Below are 19,053 nucleotides of genomic sequence, written 5' to 3'. Positions count from 1 at the left end.
TTATGTCAAATTCAGCAATATTAAGAAGCACATCTAATTTATTGATTGTCGCCAAGTGACTATCCCTCAATTTATGTACAGAAATTACTTATAAATTGTGTGATTCAGTTAATATTTTTACTGTAGTGTGAATTTATTTATCAATGATTTTGATTTACTTGTCTTATGCAATGTCTCCACTTATTCTAATTTATTCCTATTTATTATTAACAATTCTGTTTCCACGTTCGTTAAACTTCAACCTCATTTTATCCTTAGTTTGAATCTTTTATTTCTTCCTCTTCCGTAACTCTGCACCATCTTCACAGTAGCATTATTTGAACTCATATTGGTGTCTTGATATGTTTATAGACATGGAGAAGGGGTAGGATTAAATAAGGTCTGCTTCTGCCTAGCTTTTTCGGAATGTAACAATGTGATGTTTCTTAATGCAAGTTGTTGAGCATGTTTGAAACAAGTAAATCATACCAGGAGCTGGAGTTTACTGTGTGCAGATGGGACACGTCACATCGCATCACATCAGAAGAATAAGTTACACGGTGACATTGAGACGTCTCACCCGGGACACAAAGACACCTGTAGCTGTTGCCCACACTGCGGCACACTCCGTGGGCACATGGGTTCAAAGCACAGAAATCTAGCAGCTGGGCGCAAGTGGGGCCGGTGAAACCAGATGTGCAGCTGCAGGCAAATCCCAGGGGGCTGGGACCCTGAGGGTGGCAGGTTCCATTGTTGTGGCAAGGCCGAGATGCACAGGGATCCACCTTCTGCTCACATGTCGCCCCCTGATATCCTGTGTGGAGGTTTTAGGGAGGTGGCAGGAAGAAAGAACGACAGAGCAAATTATAGATATATATTTTAGTGGTACATATGTGAGAGGTGCAAGCACAACTGGAGCAGCGTTTATTTCTACATAATAGACAAAACAATAAAAGGACAAGAAATAATATTGAGTCATTAAGCAGGATTACCCTTGTTGGGGCGAGACAGCACACGAGCCTAGCTTTTGGTGCAAATGAAAATAAAAATGTGGAAATGCAAAAATATTTTATTTTGTCAGCAATTGTTCTAAATGGACCCATCAACTGCACCTGCCAAGAATGTAAAAGGCAAGGTCTCATTCCGCCTACCACTCCATCCAACAAGATACCAATCCCCGTCTTCACATCACTTTGTGACGCTGCTCAGGGCAAGAAATAAATCCTTATTACAGTTTGGTGACACTGTGCAGATGTTTGCCCCCTGCTCGGTTTACAAGAGAACACAAACAAAATACATGGACGGCCAACCTGGATAAGTTGTATAATAAATGCATTCACTTTTCCTCCGACTTATGATAACCGGCATCATGTATAATAAAAATAACCACGAAAAAGGACTCATAATAACAATACAGTCACTTGAAACGGGTGGGCAAAGTAGACGTTTCTGATATCCACCGCCTTCAGCAAACAGAATAAACAACCCAAAATAACAAAAAAAAAGTCAAGGAAGTTGCAGTTATGCAGGGTTATGAAGTGATGGCACAAGTGAACATGTTGAATCACAGATGAGTGCAGATCAGAGTGGCTGCGGGCCGTTTTTAGTCAATGCACTTTCACATTTCACACTTCAACAATGTGACTTTTAAACCTTGGCAGAAGTTTGCGCTCCTTGCTGGCTGCAAAGCAAATGGCCATAGCTGGATGTCACCCACCACTGAAAGCATAAAGGTAATCCACATGATCAGAATTGACAAGTGATTAAGTGTGTATCAAACTGGTAGCCCTTCCCATCAATCGGTACTTGGGGTGGGAGAAATAACCGATTCTTAGATGTATCGCCGTGCGGACATTGACGATTATTAATTGATTCATCAATGTCAATAATCGATGCTGACGGAACAAAAAAAAGGGAACAAAAAGACGGAAAGCAGAAGTGACGCCCGGACAGTTTATGGTGGTGCACCTGAGTGTAAAACGCTACCAGCATAAACTCTGACTTCTCAGAATATGCTGACGTTTGTTAATTTGATACATGCTGCTACTGGTGCACTTTAGAAAAAGAAATTATATATAGAAAAAAAATATGCGTGAAAAAATGGACAAACTATTGATCACAAAAATAATTGTTCTATCATCGCGCCGCAGGCCTCTGAATCGTAATCGCGTCGAATCGGGAGGTGGCCAGAGATTCCCACGCCTAATCAGTACCCAGGAAGTAGCGCTGCGTTTCAAAAAGGTTGGTGAGCCCTGATCTAAATCACCATCATCACTGACTTGTCATTAACTAGAGAAACAAATTAGCTTAAAGCTACGTATATTGTGTGTGAAACCCAAGTCTTGTCCAATGTCCTGTTTATTTACAACCACCGGTGTTATAAATCTACAACATTTTGATGACACATATAGTACCCGTCTTTGGGGTTTTTTGTCAATAAATGTAAGGATTTTTGTTCATTTTATTCACTGACACAAAAAATATGCAATCTATGATGATAAAAAAAAGTGTAAAACCAAAAAAAGGGAATTTAAAAAAATTAAAACAGAATTTAGGAAAAAATCAAACAAAATTTGAGAAAAAATCAAATGGATTTCATGTGGCCCTACTCTAAAAGTCAGAATGTTGAAAATCAATCTACCGTAAGCCGTGAACAGAATGGCAAAGTACTCGATGTACGTGAGTGGGACATCAGCAATCAATAGATTGTGAGAAGAACAATGTGACTCCTTCATCCAACAAGCAACGTGACACAACGTGTGCAGTGATTTATGGTTAGGCCATCGTAAACCTTTACACCGGCTTCTCTGGGGTACACACTCCATTGAGCTAATGAAGCCATTCCTCTTTCATGCATCTATTGATCTTTACGTCTGTAATTTACCATGTGTGGGGGACATTTACCATCCGCCAACACGTGAGCAGGAACAATTTGCAGCGTTCAAGGGATGGTCTCTCTTTCTTGACAGCCATCTTAACCTCCATTTTTGTCTCTTTTTCTCTCGTACCGCGTGTCACCCTCACAAACGATTGCCCTGGCTCTCCTTTCTCTTATTTCTGTGAGCTGACAAGCACGCAGCCCACTCGCACACTTACACAAGCTCTTGCATAAAGCGTCTTCGTCTCTCGCTCTCCTCTGTTAACTGTCTTTGATCCGAGTGAGCTATTTTCTCATCACCTTGAGATCAAGTTCCCTCTACGTCGTTCTTAATTTGGAGGTTGCACATCAGACGAAAAAGCCACGGCACGCACTGTGACAAGAGTGCAGGCGGGTCCTGCAAGAGTGTGTCTTCCTGCTGCTGGCAAACAAACCAGCCTGCATTAAAGGAAGTTAACGGTTTAAATATAGCTGACTGGAGGCAGTCATCATACCAGCACACAATTTGGCTCCTGTGTGATACAAGGGAAATAAATAACGTAGAAAATGTTTATGAAGTTTAATGTTTCTGGTATGGTTGGACTCCTTCTACCTTCACATTTGTATTAGGTGCTGTAGCTATCGAATATTTCAGTAATCAACTATTCTACTGAAAATTACTTCAATTAATCGAGTAGTCGGAGAAAACGCATTTTAGCTTGTTTAAAGAGCAATTACACTGGTGTACAAATGTTAAAAAAATGTCTGCTTCTGCGATAAAACATATCACCCTGGGTCAATTTTGGCCTGCTGAACAAGAATATGACCATGGAAAAATCTTACTAGACACAATCTTAAAGATATGCGATGTTCTTTATTACATAGTAACGGAGTACAGTGTAGGGAGTAATACACTATGTGATTATGTCTCCATACACTTCATGTGCATACAGTCACAAGATTAGGAAGATTCAACTTGGCACTTCTTGTGAGGTACCTTCATTGCCAAATGTGGGCATATGGTATTCCACAGGGGTGGTGTATCTTTAAAACAAGAGCTAATGAGCATTTTTAAACATCATTTTCGTACTCAGTGACCCAAACTTGTCTTGATTAATGAAAGCAATTTTTGTTATGACACCCTTATTTTGTTACCACTATTAGACAGGATGAGCGTCGCTCTTATTTTGAAGGCCGGAAGTGTGGTGCGTGTTGAAAACGTGTTTTGACTGTTGCTAAGTGAGCTAGCCAGCTGAGTGCCCCTAGCAGCCGTGGCTATCGTCCTTATTTTACACACAACTTGCACGAAGTCAGCGGTCGTCCTAAAATCGCTCTGTTATATTAAGAAGCACTAAAGGACAACTCATACAGCCTGAGACTGGCGTGCTCCGCTAAACTAAGCTGCCTTGTGATCTTTCCAAGCACTTCACGCTGAAAGGTTTAATGCAGGAACAAAACAGACTTGCACTAGCAGGCAACAGTACATTATATATATATATATATATATATATATATATATATATATATATATATATATATATATATATATATATACAGTATATATATATATAATAAAATGTATACAATTAGCATATTTTGGCATGAATAAGTTAACATCTCTACTGTATGAAGGTTGAATGATTAATAGAACAGAACATTATTGTCATGGTTCTAAAACCACATGAATAATGGATGAATGAATGGTGGTTAACAGTCCCCTGCTTAACCGTTTTAAACCATCTAAAAGCAAAAACTAATCAAATTGTCCTCAAGCTAAATGAAATGATGTGTATGTGGATGATTTTAAATTCATCACATGTGTATGAAAAGGCAAAGACAAAAATGGTCTGGGCACGAAAGAGATGATCGCGTGTTTCTCAGAGCGGTCCTCTGGAAACAAGCTATAAATTAATAAGTCCTTTTCGCTCTGACAATTTGTTTTCTGCCTGCTGCCGGAGGTTATGCAAGTGAGATGTTACAGTGCACTTACGTAGGTGTTAGCTCAGACGAAACCGGCTCTGAGTTTTATATGAATACATTTTACATGCATAACTCCATTGTCATTTCATGAAGGGTTTGAATGTCTGCTTCCCATTCATGAGTTGTGCATTAATCACGTCGCAGCACGTTCTTGAGAACTGCTGTTTCGACAGAAGTTTTGCGGACACAGATTTCCTCAGAGAGTCTGATACAGGTCGTTGAGGCTATAAAACCTAATTAGAATCAAAGAGGGAGGTTTAAATTAAGCGTCTCTGTGGCACAGATGTGGCGCACGATCACTTAGAACTGCAGGGCATCATAAAAAAAAACACACTCTGACAACCTGCACTATTTTAACTGATAGGTTTCTTTGTGCTTTTATATGTCACTCTTGTAAAATTAAGACGAAGATGCCATTTATTGTTAGAAACCCTCCATGTAACCCATCACAACGAGACACACATTGTTCAGCATTCAGGTGAAATGATGGCAATTTGATGGCAATTTGCCGGTCAGACCCTGAAGTGGTCCTTTTCTTAAAACCACTTGGCCTTGGCCCTTTTTCCCCGACAAACACACATTTCAGCAAGCCAAATGTCACATCTCACCTTCAGGACAGTAGCACATGGGCCCAGCCAGGCTGCTGGAGCAGGTGGCTCCATTCTCACAGGGCTGTGAGAGGCAGTGGTTCACCGGCAACTGGCAGCGGTCCCCCTCATAACCTAACAGAGACACAACGCAATCAAATTGCCACACGGTGTGTTGAAGCCTCAAATAGAAGAAAAGTACCCACTGACCAAAGGGTACTGGTGCAAGAAGACCACAAAAGTGAGTATCGTGGATCCCCTTACATTTGCAGTCCACCATTCAGGGCCCCGCAAATTTGCATATTTTTGGTCCCAAAATATTTTTGGATTTTTATTTTTTGTCTCCAAAAAACGCATCCCACTCATGCCAAATTGGTGATATTTTATAAATACTTGACAATACAGGTACAATGTACAGCATTACATCTACAATTTTAGCATCTTTATGTTTCACTAATAAGGTTTTTTTCATCAAGCGTTTGTTCAGCAGTCCTTGAATGCACCATAGTTGCATCGCAACTCCGGTTCCATATGTTCATCGATCGTCTTGAATGATCATTCATTAGTAGATGAGAGGAGGGTTGGGGGATTCTGCAGATGAATCTAATTTAAGAATTACATTAGTCACTTCTATTGCAAATATTGATTAGAAATCGGAAGAGGCAGATAAATTATTCAGGTTTTTTTGCCATTCGTTACTGTTCCCAGACCATAACCCCACGGCGGGTATCTACTGCACACCCCTCACATTTCAGCAACAATTTTAATATGAATAATACAATGAAACATGGATATAGTTTAGAGTAGTCAGCATACAGCGTGTAGAGCAGTATACTGCATATTTACTATCCACTGAAAAAGGGTCAGCACACGGCCAATATTGTCTAAACAGAAGGCAACACAAGTGAGTACCGAGTGTCTTGCCTGCAGTCAAGCATGATGGTGGTAGCGTCATGTTTGAGGGCTGCATGAGTGCTGCCAGCAAAGGATAAACATAAATTCTAACAAGTACTGTGACATTGTGAAGCAGAGCACAATCCCCTTCCTGGGCCGCATGGCAGTTTTCCAAACACACCTCCAAGATGACCAGAGCCTTGCAGAGGAAGGTGAAGGTGTGGCAAGTATGTCTCCAGACCTGAACCTCTATTGAACACCTGAGGGACATCCCAAGCGGAAGGTGTCGGAGGGCAAGGTAACGAGTGCCACAAAGTGACAAACTGTGCCGCTCTGCTGAATTCTATCCCCAAGAGGATTAAGGCAGTGCTAGATAACAACGGTGCTCTCACTAAATATTTACTTTAGATGCAATTTGGACATGTTCACTGCGAGGTGCACTCCTTGTCTTCCCAGCTATTTAGACAATAAAGGCTGTGTGTTGAATTACTTTCAGAGGACAGTAAATCTATACTGTATGCGAGCTGTAAATTATAAGATATTCAAATTACAACCTTGATATGAGCTCATTTGAGGCAGTTGTGCTGATCCAAAGTCCATAAACTCTTCCCGTTATCTCCAGATATCTTGTTTTTCTGAACTCAGTTAACATTCTCAAATCACAGCTCACGTTGCCAATGAATGGGTGAACAATCCAATGCTTGGATTATTGTGTAAATACAGCAGAAATGATATAAATGTTCTATCTGCATTTCAGTAACAGTTGGCAGTCATTTGTGGAACAACACAGAAGCTGTCAAGAAGATCTTGTTAGGATTTTGATGAGAAGTGATGGCCAACCAGTGTTTTCTCTCCGACATTCATCTTTAATGTGATGATGGTGTTACACATGCTAACCACAGGAGTTCTGATAAACACACACACCTGGTTGACAGGTACACGTGAAGTTGCGTCCTTCCCCGCCCTGCCTAAGATCGGTGCAGGTGCCATTGTTACGACAAGGGCGGTGGTGGCAGGCATCAAATTCCTCACAGAAGATTCCGGTGTAGCCATCATCACATTCACAAAAGAAGGTGCTCTGCGAAAAGACGTTGGAAGTTGCGTTTAAAGCACTAAAGATTTGTATTTTTATACAGTACTCTTGGTGGGTTTAGGTGAAAGGTTTTGGACCAAAACGATGGTGCAGGTTTCCACCATGAATAAAAGTATTTGGTGCTGGTTTTTGATTAAATCAGTGATGTCCAGTTCTGATAACACTGCTTCTGTTACAGCATCCATCCAGTGTGTTTGATGGCCGCCGTTGTTTAGAAGCACATTGAAACTTTGCAGCTTATTAACAATATTCATTTACAGTCAAACCTCGGTTTTTGAACTACCCAGATTTGGGATGATTCAGTTTTTGATAAAAAAGTCCATCCATCCATCCAGAGTGCAGAGCTGATGATCCAGTGTTCCGCGACCAGGACGAAAACCACATTGCACCTCCTGTAGCCGAGGTTCGACGAACGGTCGTTTCCTTCTCTCCAGCGCCCCGGGATAGACTTTCCAGGGAGGGTGAGGAGTTTGATCCCTCTATAGTTGGAACACGCCCTCACTCTTCTTGAAAAGAGGGACCACCACCCCGGTCTGCCAACCCAGAGGTACTGTCCCCGACTTCCACGCAGTGTTGAAGAGATATGTCAGCCAAGACAGTTGATGAAAAATATGTCCCAAATTTTGCCTCTGTTTTTGTACTCTGTTTCGGTTATCGTACATTATGTAAGAGACTGTTGTTGTATTTTACCTTTTGGTAAAGATCTTGTAGCATTAATAAATATGTGAGCAAACTACTCCCAGCATTGCTTGTTTATTCAGCTGTCTTGGATCACACACACGACACCAAATCTCACGGTACTCCGTTTACACAATACTACACAATACTACGGGACCTTGTAAGGCTCATTCATTTGGCGAACTCCGCTCCTCCCTGTCTTTGCCAACAAGAGTCTTCAATAAAGGTAAATGTGATGTGGAATGTTCATTTATCGCTTTACTTTGTCATTTCTGATTATTTTTCATTGTTTTCTGCAACTTCAACTTATTTGTTGTTCAAACCTTTGGGTGTCTGGAATGGATTCATTAGGTTTACATTATTTCTTATGGGAAAAATTGCTTCGGTTTTTGTATGTTTAAGTTTTCGCTGGACCTTTTGGAACCAATTACTACCGAAAACTGTACACCGGTGTCAATACCATTCCGATTAAGAGAATCTAAATGAGAATCTAAACAAACACACAGGTGCTATTACATTGTCAATGTCTTACCTCAGAGAGCTGTGTGACACATTTGCCTTTGCCAGAGCACTGAGGGTCGCTAAAACTGCTGCCTGGTTCCACGCAGCTGCTAGCCTTCACTGTCAGGTTGAGACGCACGGTGACCTCTGGAGCCACGGGGGTACCCACCTGTATCACACCTACCATGAAGAAGTTTTGTTAGCTGCAAAGTTGTACACCAAGTTGAACACCAAAGCTCGCATTAATCTCATCCTTAATCGTTAGCCTAGGTCACAACCTGACGCACGATTTTTTTGATGATACGATATGCGGCGTTCCCCAAATCGCTGCATTTTTTTTTTGCTTGTGGAGAACATAGTTGTGGTGACCATGAAGGAGTAAGATCACCTCGCACTCAATGTACAACCTGTAAGTCAAACATGCATACCACGCATACCAAATACGTATTTATAAGTTTTTATAAATCCGAATGCCTGATCCCGAAGATGCATATTTATTTTAAGCCATAAAAACGGCCACAAGGTGGCAAATGTGGCATTTGATAAGCGCTCGGCGTGGGTCTTTTGCATGTAAAAACACACTCGGCAGCAAGGAGGAAGTGGAAGAGCATGGAGGAGTGTAGCGTGCAGAAGGTTATGCATTGGAGGGAAATTTTAATGCATGCACACCAAGTTTAGTTCAAAATGTGAAATTGTAAACACTGTAGTTCAAGGTGTTGTATTTGTAAATGAATTGTTATTTTGATGCAAACAACCTTTTTTTTGTATTGTTTATGTTGTGGTATAGTTGTTGAGATATTTGTGCAAAAGCACAAAAAGCTGTTTTTCTCCCTTTTCTTGTTGGGAACTGATATTTTTCCATGTTCTACTGCTGATTACTAAAGAATGGAAAAAGGTAAAAACAAGCTTTTTTTCTGACAAAAGACAAGACTCTAATCTTTATTTTGGTAGGCACACATACGGAGTCCCCAAGTGCAGCGTGCGGAAAAATGTCCATTTTGCCCAAAGCTGACAGACGACGCACGAAGACGTACGAAGTGCGTCGTTGCAAGTCTTTGTCTTGCAGCCTGAAACAAACGTAAGCGCCCACAGTGTTTGTTTGACATGACAGAGTCAGTCTATGGCTCAAACATCAGCACGGCACATGCACGCCCTCCATGCCTTTCTTGCGTGTTTTGCACCAAGATCAGCCCTAGCAGCCCGTACGAGCGGTTGTGACCCAGGCTTTAATCAAAGTTAAGGTAGCGACTAAGGTATTTTTTTACATTTGTATGGTAACACGTTACTTGATGTGCACAGTTTGACCTTGGAACAGATCCAAACAAAGCAGAAGTGGAAGTGGATCGGATTGTGGTCGACATTCCACCGTATTTCCAATTAGGCACGCTTTCCTTTTTGCTTGAGAGTATTTGGAAAATATTGCCTCACCATCTCCTAATGCCTTAAATACAGCCTTGTCTCACCCAAAGCCTTTAAGTTCAGAACATCTCTTATAGTATCTTCAATCACAGCTGACAGCTACACAGGCGCTGGGATAAAAATAGCCCTATAGCGACGATCAGTCGCCTTTTTTAGAGCCAGTCAGCTGTGAGAGCACCAATGACGGAGCACATATGCTGCAGCCTCCACAGCCAATCGGAGCTTCTTCGCTTTCCCAAATGACTTCATGATTGTCACTCCAATGACAGTGTAGAAAGTGCGGAGTCACAGATCGCTCAACTGCAATGATGTGATAGAGTGAAATGCAATGTCATTGCTCCTCCCTCTTTGCTGACGTTGCGCACATTTCTCCGCCGTACATTCCCGTGTGTGAGCGTAAGCACATTAACGCTTACATGTTACCCATTTGAATTCCTCGACTATCCACCCACGCGCCTGTGTCTTTCTTCTCCAACTTGACCTTCAAACTACTTGTCCTTATTTTCAAAATGAACTGGTGTGTCACTTTAAAGCAATGACAACAGGAAAAAGAAGACGTGTTACACTTTAGACAACAGGGTGTAGAAACAGAGGTCAGTTGTAAGTTTGGGAAAAATGGCAGTGTCTTACCGATGAAATAGTTTTGCCCCAGCGGCAACGCACGGTCAGGCACCACCAGGCCATCGGAGGCCTGCAGGAACCACATTTTGGAGCCATTTAAAGAGGAGGAAAGCAGGAAACCTTCTTCATTCACACGCCAGAGCACAGGAGCTCTAGTGGCATTCACCAACAACCTGTTGAGGCAGGGAAAAGTCACTGAGGGCTTAACATAACAACAGCACGTCTGCCTCACAGCCAGGAGAACTGGATTCAAACCTTTTTGAGTAGAGTTTGCATGTTTCATTAATTAAGAATTCTATGGAGATGGGCACATATGAACCGTCAAAAGTGAGCTGGCAGAATGCCATGACATTGATGATCCTGAAGGGCTTAATCCTTTCAGTCAATTGGTGCTTTGTATTGACTTGTGTACTTAATTGGACTAACGCTGCATTGGAGACTACCGGGACAAGTGCGATAACCTTGTTGTGTTCTCCCTTCTACTACGTTCTTTTAAGGAGTCCAACCTTGAGCAACATTCCACTGCACTTTCTGACATTTTCCGACTTCCCAGTTTTCTGAAACGCAGTATAAGAAGAATACAAGGAATTCAGTCTTGGGAGCAAACTAGTTAGGACTGACTCATCCATTTGTTATGTTGCCATTGGCCTAGATTGCAGTGGGTTTTAAACATGATGCAATAACGTCCTCTCACGTTCTCTCTTCTCTATATCTTCACGTTCATACATTGTCTATGAATGGTAATAACTTGTATCTTCTTTTTTTCACATAGTGGAGTCTCCTGCCTCCAGCGAAGAGTGGTAGTAATATTAACAGTAGCCCCACAGATAGTAGAATCACAACACTACTGTACTTCGTTATATATTCTTACTACCACTGCCGTGTGCATTCATGGTTCTCTTATCTTACCTCCATTTCTGCGCCATTTAGGGCAGCGGCTGGAGCCTATCTTGCTGACGTAGGGTGAAAGATGAAGATGATAAACTGGCCAGCGGTTGTAATAAGGCATTGAATTGAATTGATGCCATGCCAGACACACAGTAAAATATGCACTTACAGTACCCAATGTACGTCCACTCATCAAAAAAGTCCTTGAGATAACTTGTGGGACAATTTTGTCAACACCACAGAGGCGATACTCTGTAGTTTAGTGTTCAATCCAACAAAGGAACCCACTCACCTAACTTCTGTTGCTCTGAACCGCGTAGCACGCAAACAAAGCAGCCTGAGCTGATTAACTCTCACTGTACAGCTCCCTGTCTCCGACCATGATCACTGACTCGCCATTGGTAACGGGGGCGGGGGGGACAACCTCAAGGACACTGAACCTTCTCCTTGACTCTCACTTCTGCATAATTCATTGACCTTACTAACAGAGATACTGTAATGCTTTTTTTATGAGCATGTATGCTGAAAAGATGGACTATACATTGTTTCAGGTGAAATACATTGTTTCAGGTGCCATAAGCCACAAGGACACAACAGAACACTGCACTATCGATGAAAAGTTAGTAATAACAGGTAGGAAGGCAAAATATGATGTAAATGTTCTTCTATTTTATTCATTTGGGTATTAGCTGTGGCGCCGTGTTCGGCTTCATTTGACCCCAGAAGGACACAAAGCTGAACGTTACTACAGTAGGTTCAGAAATCTAGTGTTGCCGAGACACATGTTCCTATCCCCCCCCCCCATGTGTATTGTACTTTAAAGCATTTTGATGTAGCGTTCTGTGAGGAAACGAGAATAAGCCGAAAAGCGACTGTCATGGCTTACTTTACAGCCGTTTCCTCTGGCACCTCCAGAGATAAAGTCAGAGTTGCTGTCAGCTCACACAGCTCGGGACTCACACAGTGCAGACCCTCAGTCACCTAAAAGGCAAACATGAATGTATAATGTTGTGCTTATCCATCCTGGAGTTAAGAGCAACCAACAAACAAACAAGTTTTCTGACCCGTTCTGCCTCCCAGGGCACCATCACAAGCCGCTGCCCGGTTTTGGGTTGCCATGGCTGCAGGGTGGGAGGCAGTGGTGTTGTGCTGGTGGACACGGTGGTTGGCTGTGGTGGCTGAGTGGCGGCTGAAGTTGTGGAGGTGACAGGGGTGGCCAGTTCAGGAGCAGACGGCGTCACAGGTTCCCATTCAGCCAGGTCCAATACCATCTGATCACACCTCTGCCCCTCATAGCCTTCGCTACATTCACAGGTGTATGTCGGCTCCCCCTCCTCCTCGCCATTGTGCAGGCTGCAGTTTCCATGGAGACAGGGACTGCTGGAACATGGGTCTGTGAAAAACTGAAATAAGTGAAATAAATAAATAGACGCAGCAAAGAGAATTGGTGGTAAGAAGCACAACAAAACATTGTGAAACTGCGTTCCTCAGCTCTCTCACTCTGCTTACCAAGCTGTGCATTTATCTGTTTTTTTTAAGTGCATTGTTTTAACAGATGGGATTATTCGTCCCTAAACACAGTGAAGAACAAGTGAGATCGTTAATCTCACCGATGTTGTTTTTTATTTTTCCCCTCACCGATGTTACTAATCTTCCGACTGTATTTCCCTTGGACCCAAACTTCGGCTTCATCTGGTTTTGAATAATAACTGCTATTATCATAACATGCTGAATGTGTAAACACATCCATAGTATAGTTTATCCTACATTTCAGACTCGTGTGTACCTGTACGTTTACAATGCCGTACTTTGTTGTTCAACATGATGTGGACGTGCCATATCGTGAGATTGGTGAGTCTTTAAGTTATCCCTAGTTTCCTTTTCATGCCACTCCTAAATCTCGTGAACAATCACGTACGAGAACTTGATGAGATTTCCACGAGATCTTTTGACTGTCTCGCTTCACAACTTTAGGAAGTCCATGTCCAGCATGACAACTTGCTCAGTACCACTGGTCGCTTTTTCTTGAAAATGGCAGCTGTCAGATGTAAGATTGAGCATTAAGGCAGCAATGGGAAGCTTTTTCCGGGGAGCTAAAGACCTCCCTCATGGCCACTGCTCCTCTGCTACCGCCACTTCACGGACAGTAATTTGTTTTACTGTTTGCTGATAGCCAGATAGCCATTAACATGTAATGTGGCAGGGTGTGGGGGTGTGGTGGAGTTGTTGGGGGGGCGTTTGACCAATTGCCAGAGTAGCGGTGGTCGAGGAGGAGGCTGTGTAATGCGAGCATGTCAGCCAAAAAGAGAAGAATGCAGATTTACCCTGTACAAGCACAAACTATTTTATTTAAAGAAACTTACTATAGTGTCCCACTGGGATTCAACATCTATTTAAAAGTCAATGAAATGAGCAGGATGGGGCCACCTTAATTTGGGATTCAGAACTCCTTCAATAATTTAATAACCCTTTAAGCGCCAAAGTCGCGAAATTGCAACAAGCACCACTGCTGAATTTAACAAGCCATAACTGCAAATATGATGCCTCGTGTCGTTTTCTGTTGACTTCAGTGCTCGTGTTTGTGAGATTTCAACAGATGATCCGAATGAGCCCCACTGGGTGTGTCAAATGTCTGGTAATGGGCCCCACCAGGGTAGGAATACAAGTACACACACACACACACTCATACTGCTGTGAGAAAATGCATCTTGGCAGCCATCGTGCTGGTTCCCTTCATCAATATTTATGCACGATTGGAGGAAAATATTCCTGTAAGGATGTTGAAGGTGAAGGACAAAGCTGAGCGTACAAAGCTGCCTGACACCACGGCGCTTGTGCTTTTTAAGCATGAAAGCATCCCAAATTGCTGCCTCCCGTCACTGAAGGAGCTTCTGATGTCTGCAGCTCTATTATTGAAATGTTTTCACAAAACAGACTTAATACCACCAGGAGAAAAACAAAGTGCCTACCTGGGAAGAGGCTAAACAGACGGATGGTAATGACGCTCAAACCGAGTCTCCTGGCAAATAAACCGATGATGAGACTATTCCCTTTTAGAGCTTTTATTTTTCACATGCGTATACGGGGGGGGGGCTTTAAAAGCTATTTCCCCCACTTATTTTCCACCACGTGTGGTGTGATTAGCGTCACATCCTAACCTTGTTAACACTCCTGGGGAAGTTTCAAAACACTCTAATGATGGACAATTAGCACGCTGTCAGTCAGACACATTTTTCCACACAAAATAAGCCTTGACATTTATTACAAAACAAACTGCAAAGAGGCAAGAGAGTCGATTCCTGCACATACCATTATTACATTTTTTTGTGGTATAATATAACTAAAATGATTGAACAACATGGTACAGAAGTGCCCTAACAACAGGGGGTCGAGAGGCAGGAAGGAGGAATGCAGTGTTAATTCAGGAAATTAGCGATGCCTGAACAACAAAAACAACAACATCTGCATTTTTTGGCTTCTGATCTGATCCTTTTTTTTTTTTAATAGTCTTGCTGATCCGATCCCGATCCTTTTTTTTTTTTTTAAATAATAATAATAAGCTTTGGTACAAACACCAATTAGTGGAATGGAATATGATGATGAAAATAGAAAATAGCTCTTCAAAGCAAAATGAAATATAATGCAACCAAAGTGTTGCTGAGAATGACCAACAATATTGTTTGGCTTTTGTAACAAATCTCTGTGAGTCAGGTCCCTGATCCAATAAAAGTCCATCCAATAAAAGATCAAATTGGAAAAAATGGGCGTGTAAAATACTTTTAGGGTAGGACCAATCATTTTTTTAACAAACTCTCTTCGGGCCCTATGAAATCCGTTTTATTTTTTTCCCAAATTAATTTTTTTCCATTTTTATTTTTAAGATTTTTTTTTTTTTTTACCTTTTCCACTAATTTTACCAGCATAAAGTGCGCGTGCTATTTGGGTTAATGAATAAAATGCAAAAATCCTTAAATTTATTGATGCAATCCATCATTGGCCCATTTTGTCCAGTAATTGCGAAATGGATGTAGCTTAGCTAACTTTTCTAACGGGATGTCAGCCTCAGAACATATTGCTACAAAATCTTCAACAAACTGCAATGCCCGTACTTGTGATTAAGAAAGATGTAGTCACAGACGTAATTCCAATCGCATTATTAATGTATGATATTTTAATGACACCCTTATTTTGTTTACACAATTAGGCAAATGTGACAAAGAGCACTCTTATTTTGAAGGCCGGAAGTGTGTTGCGTGTGTTGAGAATGGCAATTGGCGGTTGATACGAGCTGGGTGCAGGAAGAAACGTGCCTCTCGTCTTTTTTTCCACTCAGAACCTGCACGTCGTCAGGGGGCGTTGGAAAATGGTTCTTACATTAAAGCGGTAAAACACAGCACGGTGTAAATATACTCATCCAGCCTGCGTTGCACACACACACGCACACACACAGACACATACACACAGATGCACCAGCATGCTCTGCTAAACTAAGCTAACCCCCACTAGCTTCCATTCACGCTCTGTAACAGAGGAGTTTCCAAGGCCCACAGTTACGAACGTTATACGGCAACCGGATGGGCCCGATCTCGTGGCGGAAGCCAATATTATCCGATCTTCAAAATACAGCGGATCGGCAGCCCATCCCGATCCTGAAGATCGGATCGGGACATGCTTACTCTAAACAACTGTCATTTGTTGTCACTCAAAATATACCAGCGCCTCAACCACCCACAATGCATATGAGAAACGAATGGTGACAAAAGGAAGTGATGCCAGGGAAATGACTTCATTTTTGCATCAGTGCAAGAATATACTGTCGCAACCCTGTTCCAATGAATGAAATGTATCTCCAACGGGAATTTTGTTAGTTGCATGTTTTTAATCCCCTCCAAAAATGTCATCCTGGTCAAAAGATAACTGAATTGAATTTCTGTCATGCCGCGGTGCTTTGGCTGTACAATAGATTTGTTTCTGCTCAATATTCAAAAACAACAGCTCTGGCAAACTATGTGAATGAAATGTGAAAAAATGGATACGGACTTGTATGGGCCCCTTTATTCAGCTGCAGTAACAATCAGAGATTAGACACTCAAACGTAAAGTTGATTGTTTTGCAATGTGTGTGTGTGACCTGCCTTGAGGCAAGGAGTCCATCTATCCATTTTCATCACTACAGGCATGGGATAGCTTGCCAACTTTGGGTTGCTGTGAGGCAGATGTGCTAACCACTAATCCACTGTGCTGCCATCTGATGGGTGGATGGTATTTCTCCATTTACCAAAAAACACTAGATGCTGGTAGGCCGACGAGTTTGTCTCTGCGCTCCGCTTACGGTCGTTTACATTCAAATATCACGACATTTTATTTTTATTGCATGGTAATTGTATTTATTCATGTATACTATATGTGACCGGATACGACGTGAACACCTGTGGTACGTTTTGGATTGAAACGTCCGCATTTCACTGAGAAAGGAACCCCCAATATATTAAGTATGATTATTGAACATTTATCTTCATAAATTTATGGGGAGTAACTAACAGACACATACAACATAGCAAACACTTCAAAACACTTAAAAAAATCTGCGAAACAGCGAATCTGCGAAAAGTGAACCGCGATGTAGCGAGGGAACTCTGTATTTATTTCAGGCAGGTAAGTAGGATAAACGAAGATGTCATGATTGCATTCTCATTATGATTTCTACATTAGGAACTTTATTGTTGTCTTATGCGTGGTTTTATTTTGATGTTTACGTCGGTTTCAGAGCAGATCGAAGGGGGCCAAATCACTCTTAACGCACCGGCATAATCTGCCAGGATAATCTTTAGAGCTATCCTTAGCTGATGTGGGGGGCATTGGGCTCAAAATCAGATAGCACACATGGCCGGGGTTGGACCTTTTGAGTTTCTGTGCGTCTTCAGAGACGTTATTTTACAAAGCTTTGGTTACAATCCAAATTGCACCACCTCGGTGGTGTTGTGAGGTTTCTTTGGAAAAAAACAATGTTGCCTCTCAACATTCAGCAGCAGCAACTTTCAACCTCGGGAGGTCACGCCATCTGCTGTTTCTCAGCAGCAGTTAAGCGAAAGCTTCATTTCACCAGTTTCACAGCCATTCACACAAGAAGTGTGACTCGTTTGCGCTGAAGGTGATTAAACCGCAGGGGTACTGTATATTTTAATGACCTCATCGCTCGGCTAATTGCATACAAATCAGATGGAAGGGCATGGATGATTAAAAATGCACCTGCAACACAATCATTATTCATCGTTCTTGGAGCTGAAAACTAAATTGCATGTATTCTAATTGCCATGCAGAGTAAGGAAGGTGTAGATGTGAACAGTACATGAAAGATCAATAGATGCAGCAGTCACGTCCCAAGGTAAGTACGATAAGCTGAGTGTGGCTGGCAAAGTCTTTCTGCATCTCCATTATTGTGATCAAGTTGCCATAGTTACAGCAGGAGCAAGAGGGAGCAATTAGGAAACACTGCAAAACACAGTGTGTGGGTTTGCCCGCCCTCACCCCATCTGCTTCCGGGAATACTCGAGTCCCGTCGTGCTGTGAAAAGATGATACGTTTAATAACCCCTTAATTTCTTTGTCGAAAACGCTGATTACATCTTTGCCTCCCTCCCTCAGAGTGTCAACATCCCCCAATGTGGAGGGGGTGGAGATATACGTAGGTGGCCGTCGCCTGTCGGCAAGCTGGCAGCCATGACATCTGACAATTTCATGACTAAAACCATTTTCAGTTAGAATTGTAATACTCTCAGGGCATTGAATCAATCGCAACTGGAGTGTTGAAGTTGTCTTAAGAGTTTGTGTTCATGCTCAAGACTAAATAGGACAGATCCAGCCTGAGGGGATGGCGCAGGGTAGTATTTATCCTCTAAGGTGGGGTGGGGGGCCTCCGACATCACAGCGAACTAACATGTCTTATTTATTATGTATGGTGTAAAAGTAAGACAGTAACAACATCAAATGAAAAGCACAACATGAATACAGACCCACCATCCACCAGTACGAGCCTGGAGTTTGTATTTCAGAGTGAAGATCATTACTTCAAAGTTTGATGTGTGTGGTAAAAGGCAGCATCCTAGCATGAATGAACTTGAGGTTGTGCACCAACAAATGTGCACATTAGCACTCAATGACGTCATCAAAACGTACTTACCTTTATGCATTCCCACTCGGTATCAGCATTTGAGAGCAAATATAAGGTGAAAGAAAAAATAGGAAAATACAGTATAGTAGTCTATCTGTGCAGCGTGGGACAAAGTTAGCATACGCACAATGGTGCGTTCAAGGACCGTCAAAGAAATTGGGACAGGTCGTCGCTGGCAAAAAACAACAAGTGTATATTAATAAAATAATGGCCCATATTTCCAAAATGTATATGCATTTCTATACAATTTGACAAATGCATTTAAGTGTTGCACCTGAAAGCTTCCCGCGACCAGTAGCGGCCCGTGGGCGGCGCTCAACCGTCATTGGGGACCCGTGCATTAGTGTACATGTGTCAAACTCATGGCCCGTGAAAGTCTGGGAATAA

General features: G+C 42.1%; 1 protein-coding gene across 2 annotated transcripts in view; it reads right to left on the bottom strand.

Annotated features, from left to right (window-relative positions):
* Positions 1 to 19,053, bottom strand: part of dner (delta/notch-like EGF repeat containing) — a 39,127-nt gene that overhangs the window by 5,428 nt on the left and 14,646 nt on the right. The window contains exons 1-8 of one of the 2 annotated variants that reach the window (XM_054793261.1): positions 14,467 to 14,601; positions 12,562 to 12,900; positions 12,384 to 12,478; positions 10,619 to 10,782; positions 8,601 to 8,749; positions 7,222 to 7,375; positions 5,425 to 5,538; positions 560 to 793 (exon numbers count right to left, since the gene is read on the bottom strand). In XM_054793261.1, coding sequence (XP_054649236.1) covers positions 560 to 793; positions 5,425 to 5,538; positions 7,222 to 7,375; positions 8,601 to 8,749; positions 10,619 to 10,782; positions 12,384 to 12,478; positions 12,562 to 12,768 — 1,117 coding nt within the window. In that variant the 5' untranslated portion in view covers positions 12,769 to 12,900; positions 14,467 to 14,601. Of the gene's footprint in view, positions 1 to 559; positions 794 to 5,424; positions 5,539 to 7,221; positions 7,376 to 8,600; positions 8,750 to 10,618; positions 10,783 to 12,383; positions 12,479 to 12,561; positions 12,901 to 14,466; positions 14,602 to 19,053 lie in introns of those variants that run through there. The other variant, XM_054793260.1, reaches the window with a different exon arrangement.

This window comes from Dunckerocampus dactyliophorus, chromosome 12 (assembly GCF_027744805.1).
Source record: "Dunckerocampus dactyliophorus isolate RoL2022-P2 chromosome 12, RoL_Ddac_1.1, whole genome shotgun sequence".
Lineage (NCBI taxonomy): Eukaryota > Metazoa > Chordata > Actinopteri > Syngnathiformes > Syngnathidae > Dunckerocampus > Dunckerocampus dactyliophorus.
This window is presented reverse-complemented; position numbering and strand designations above follow the sequence as displayed.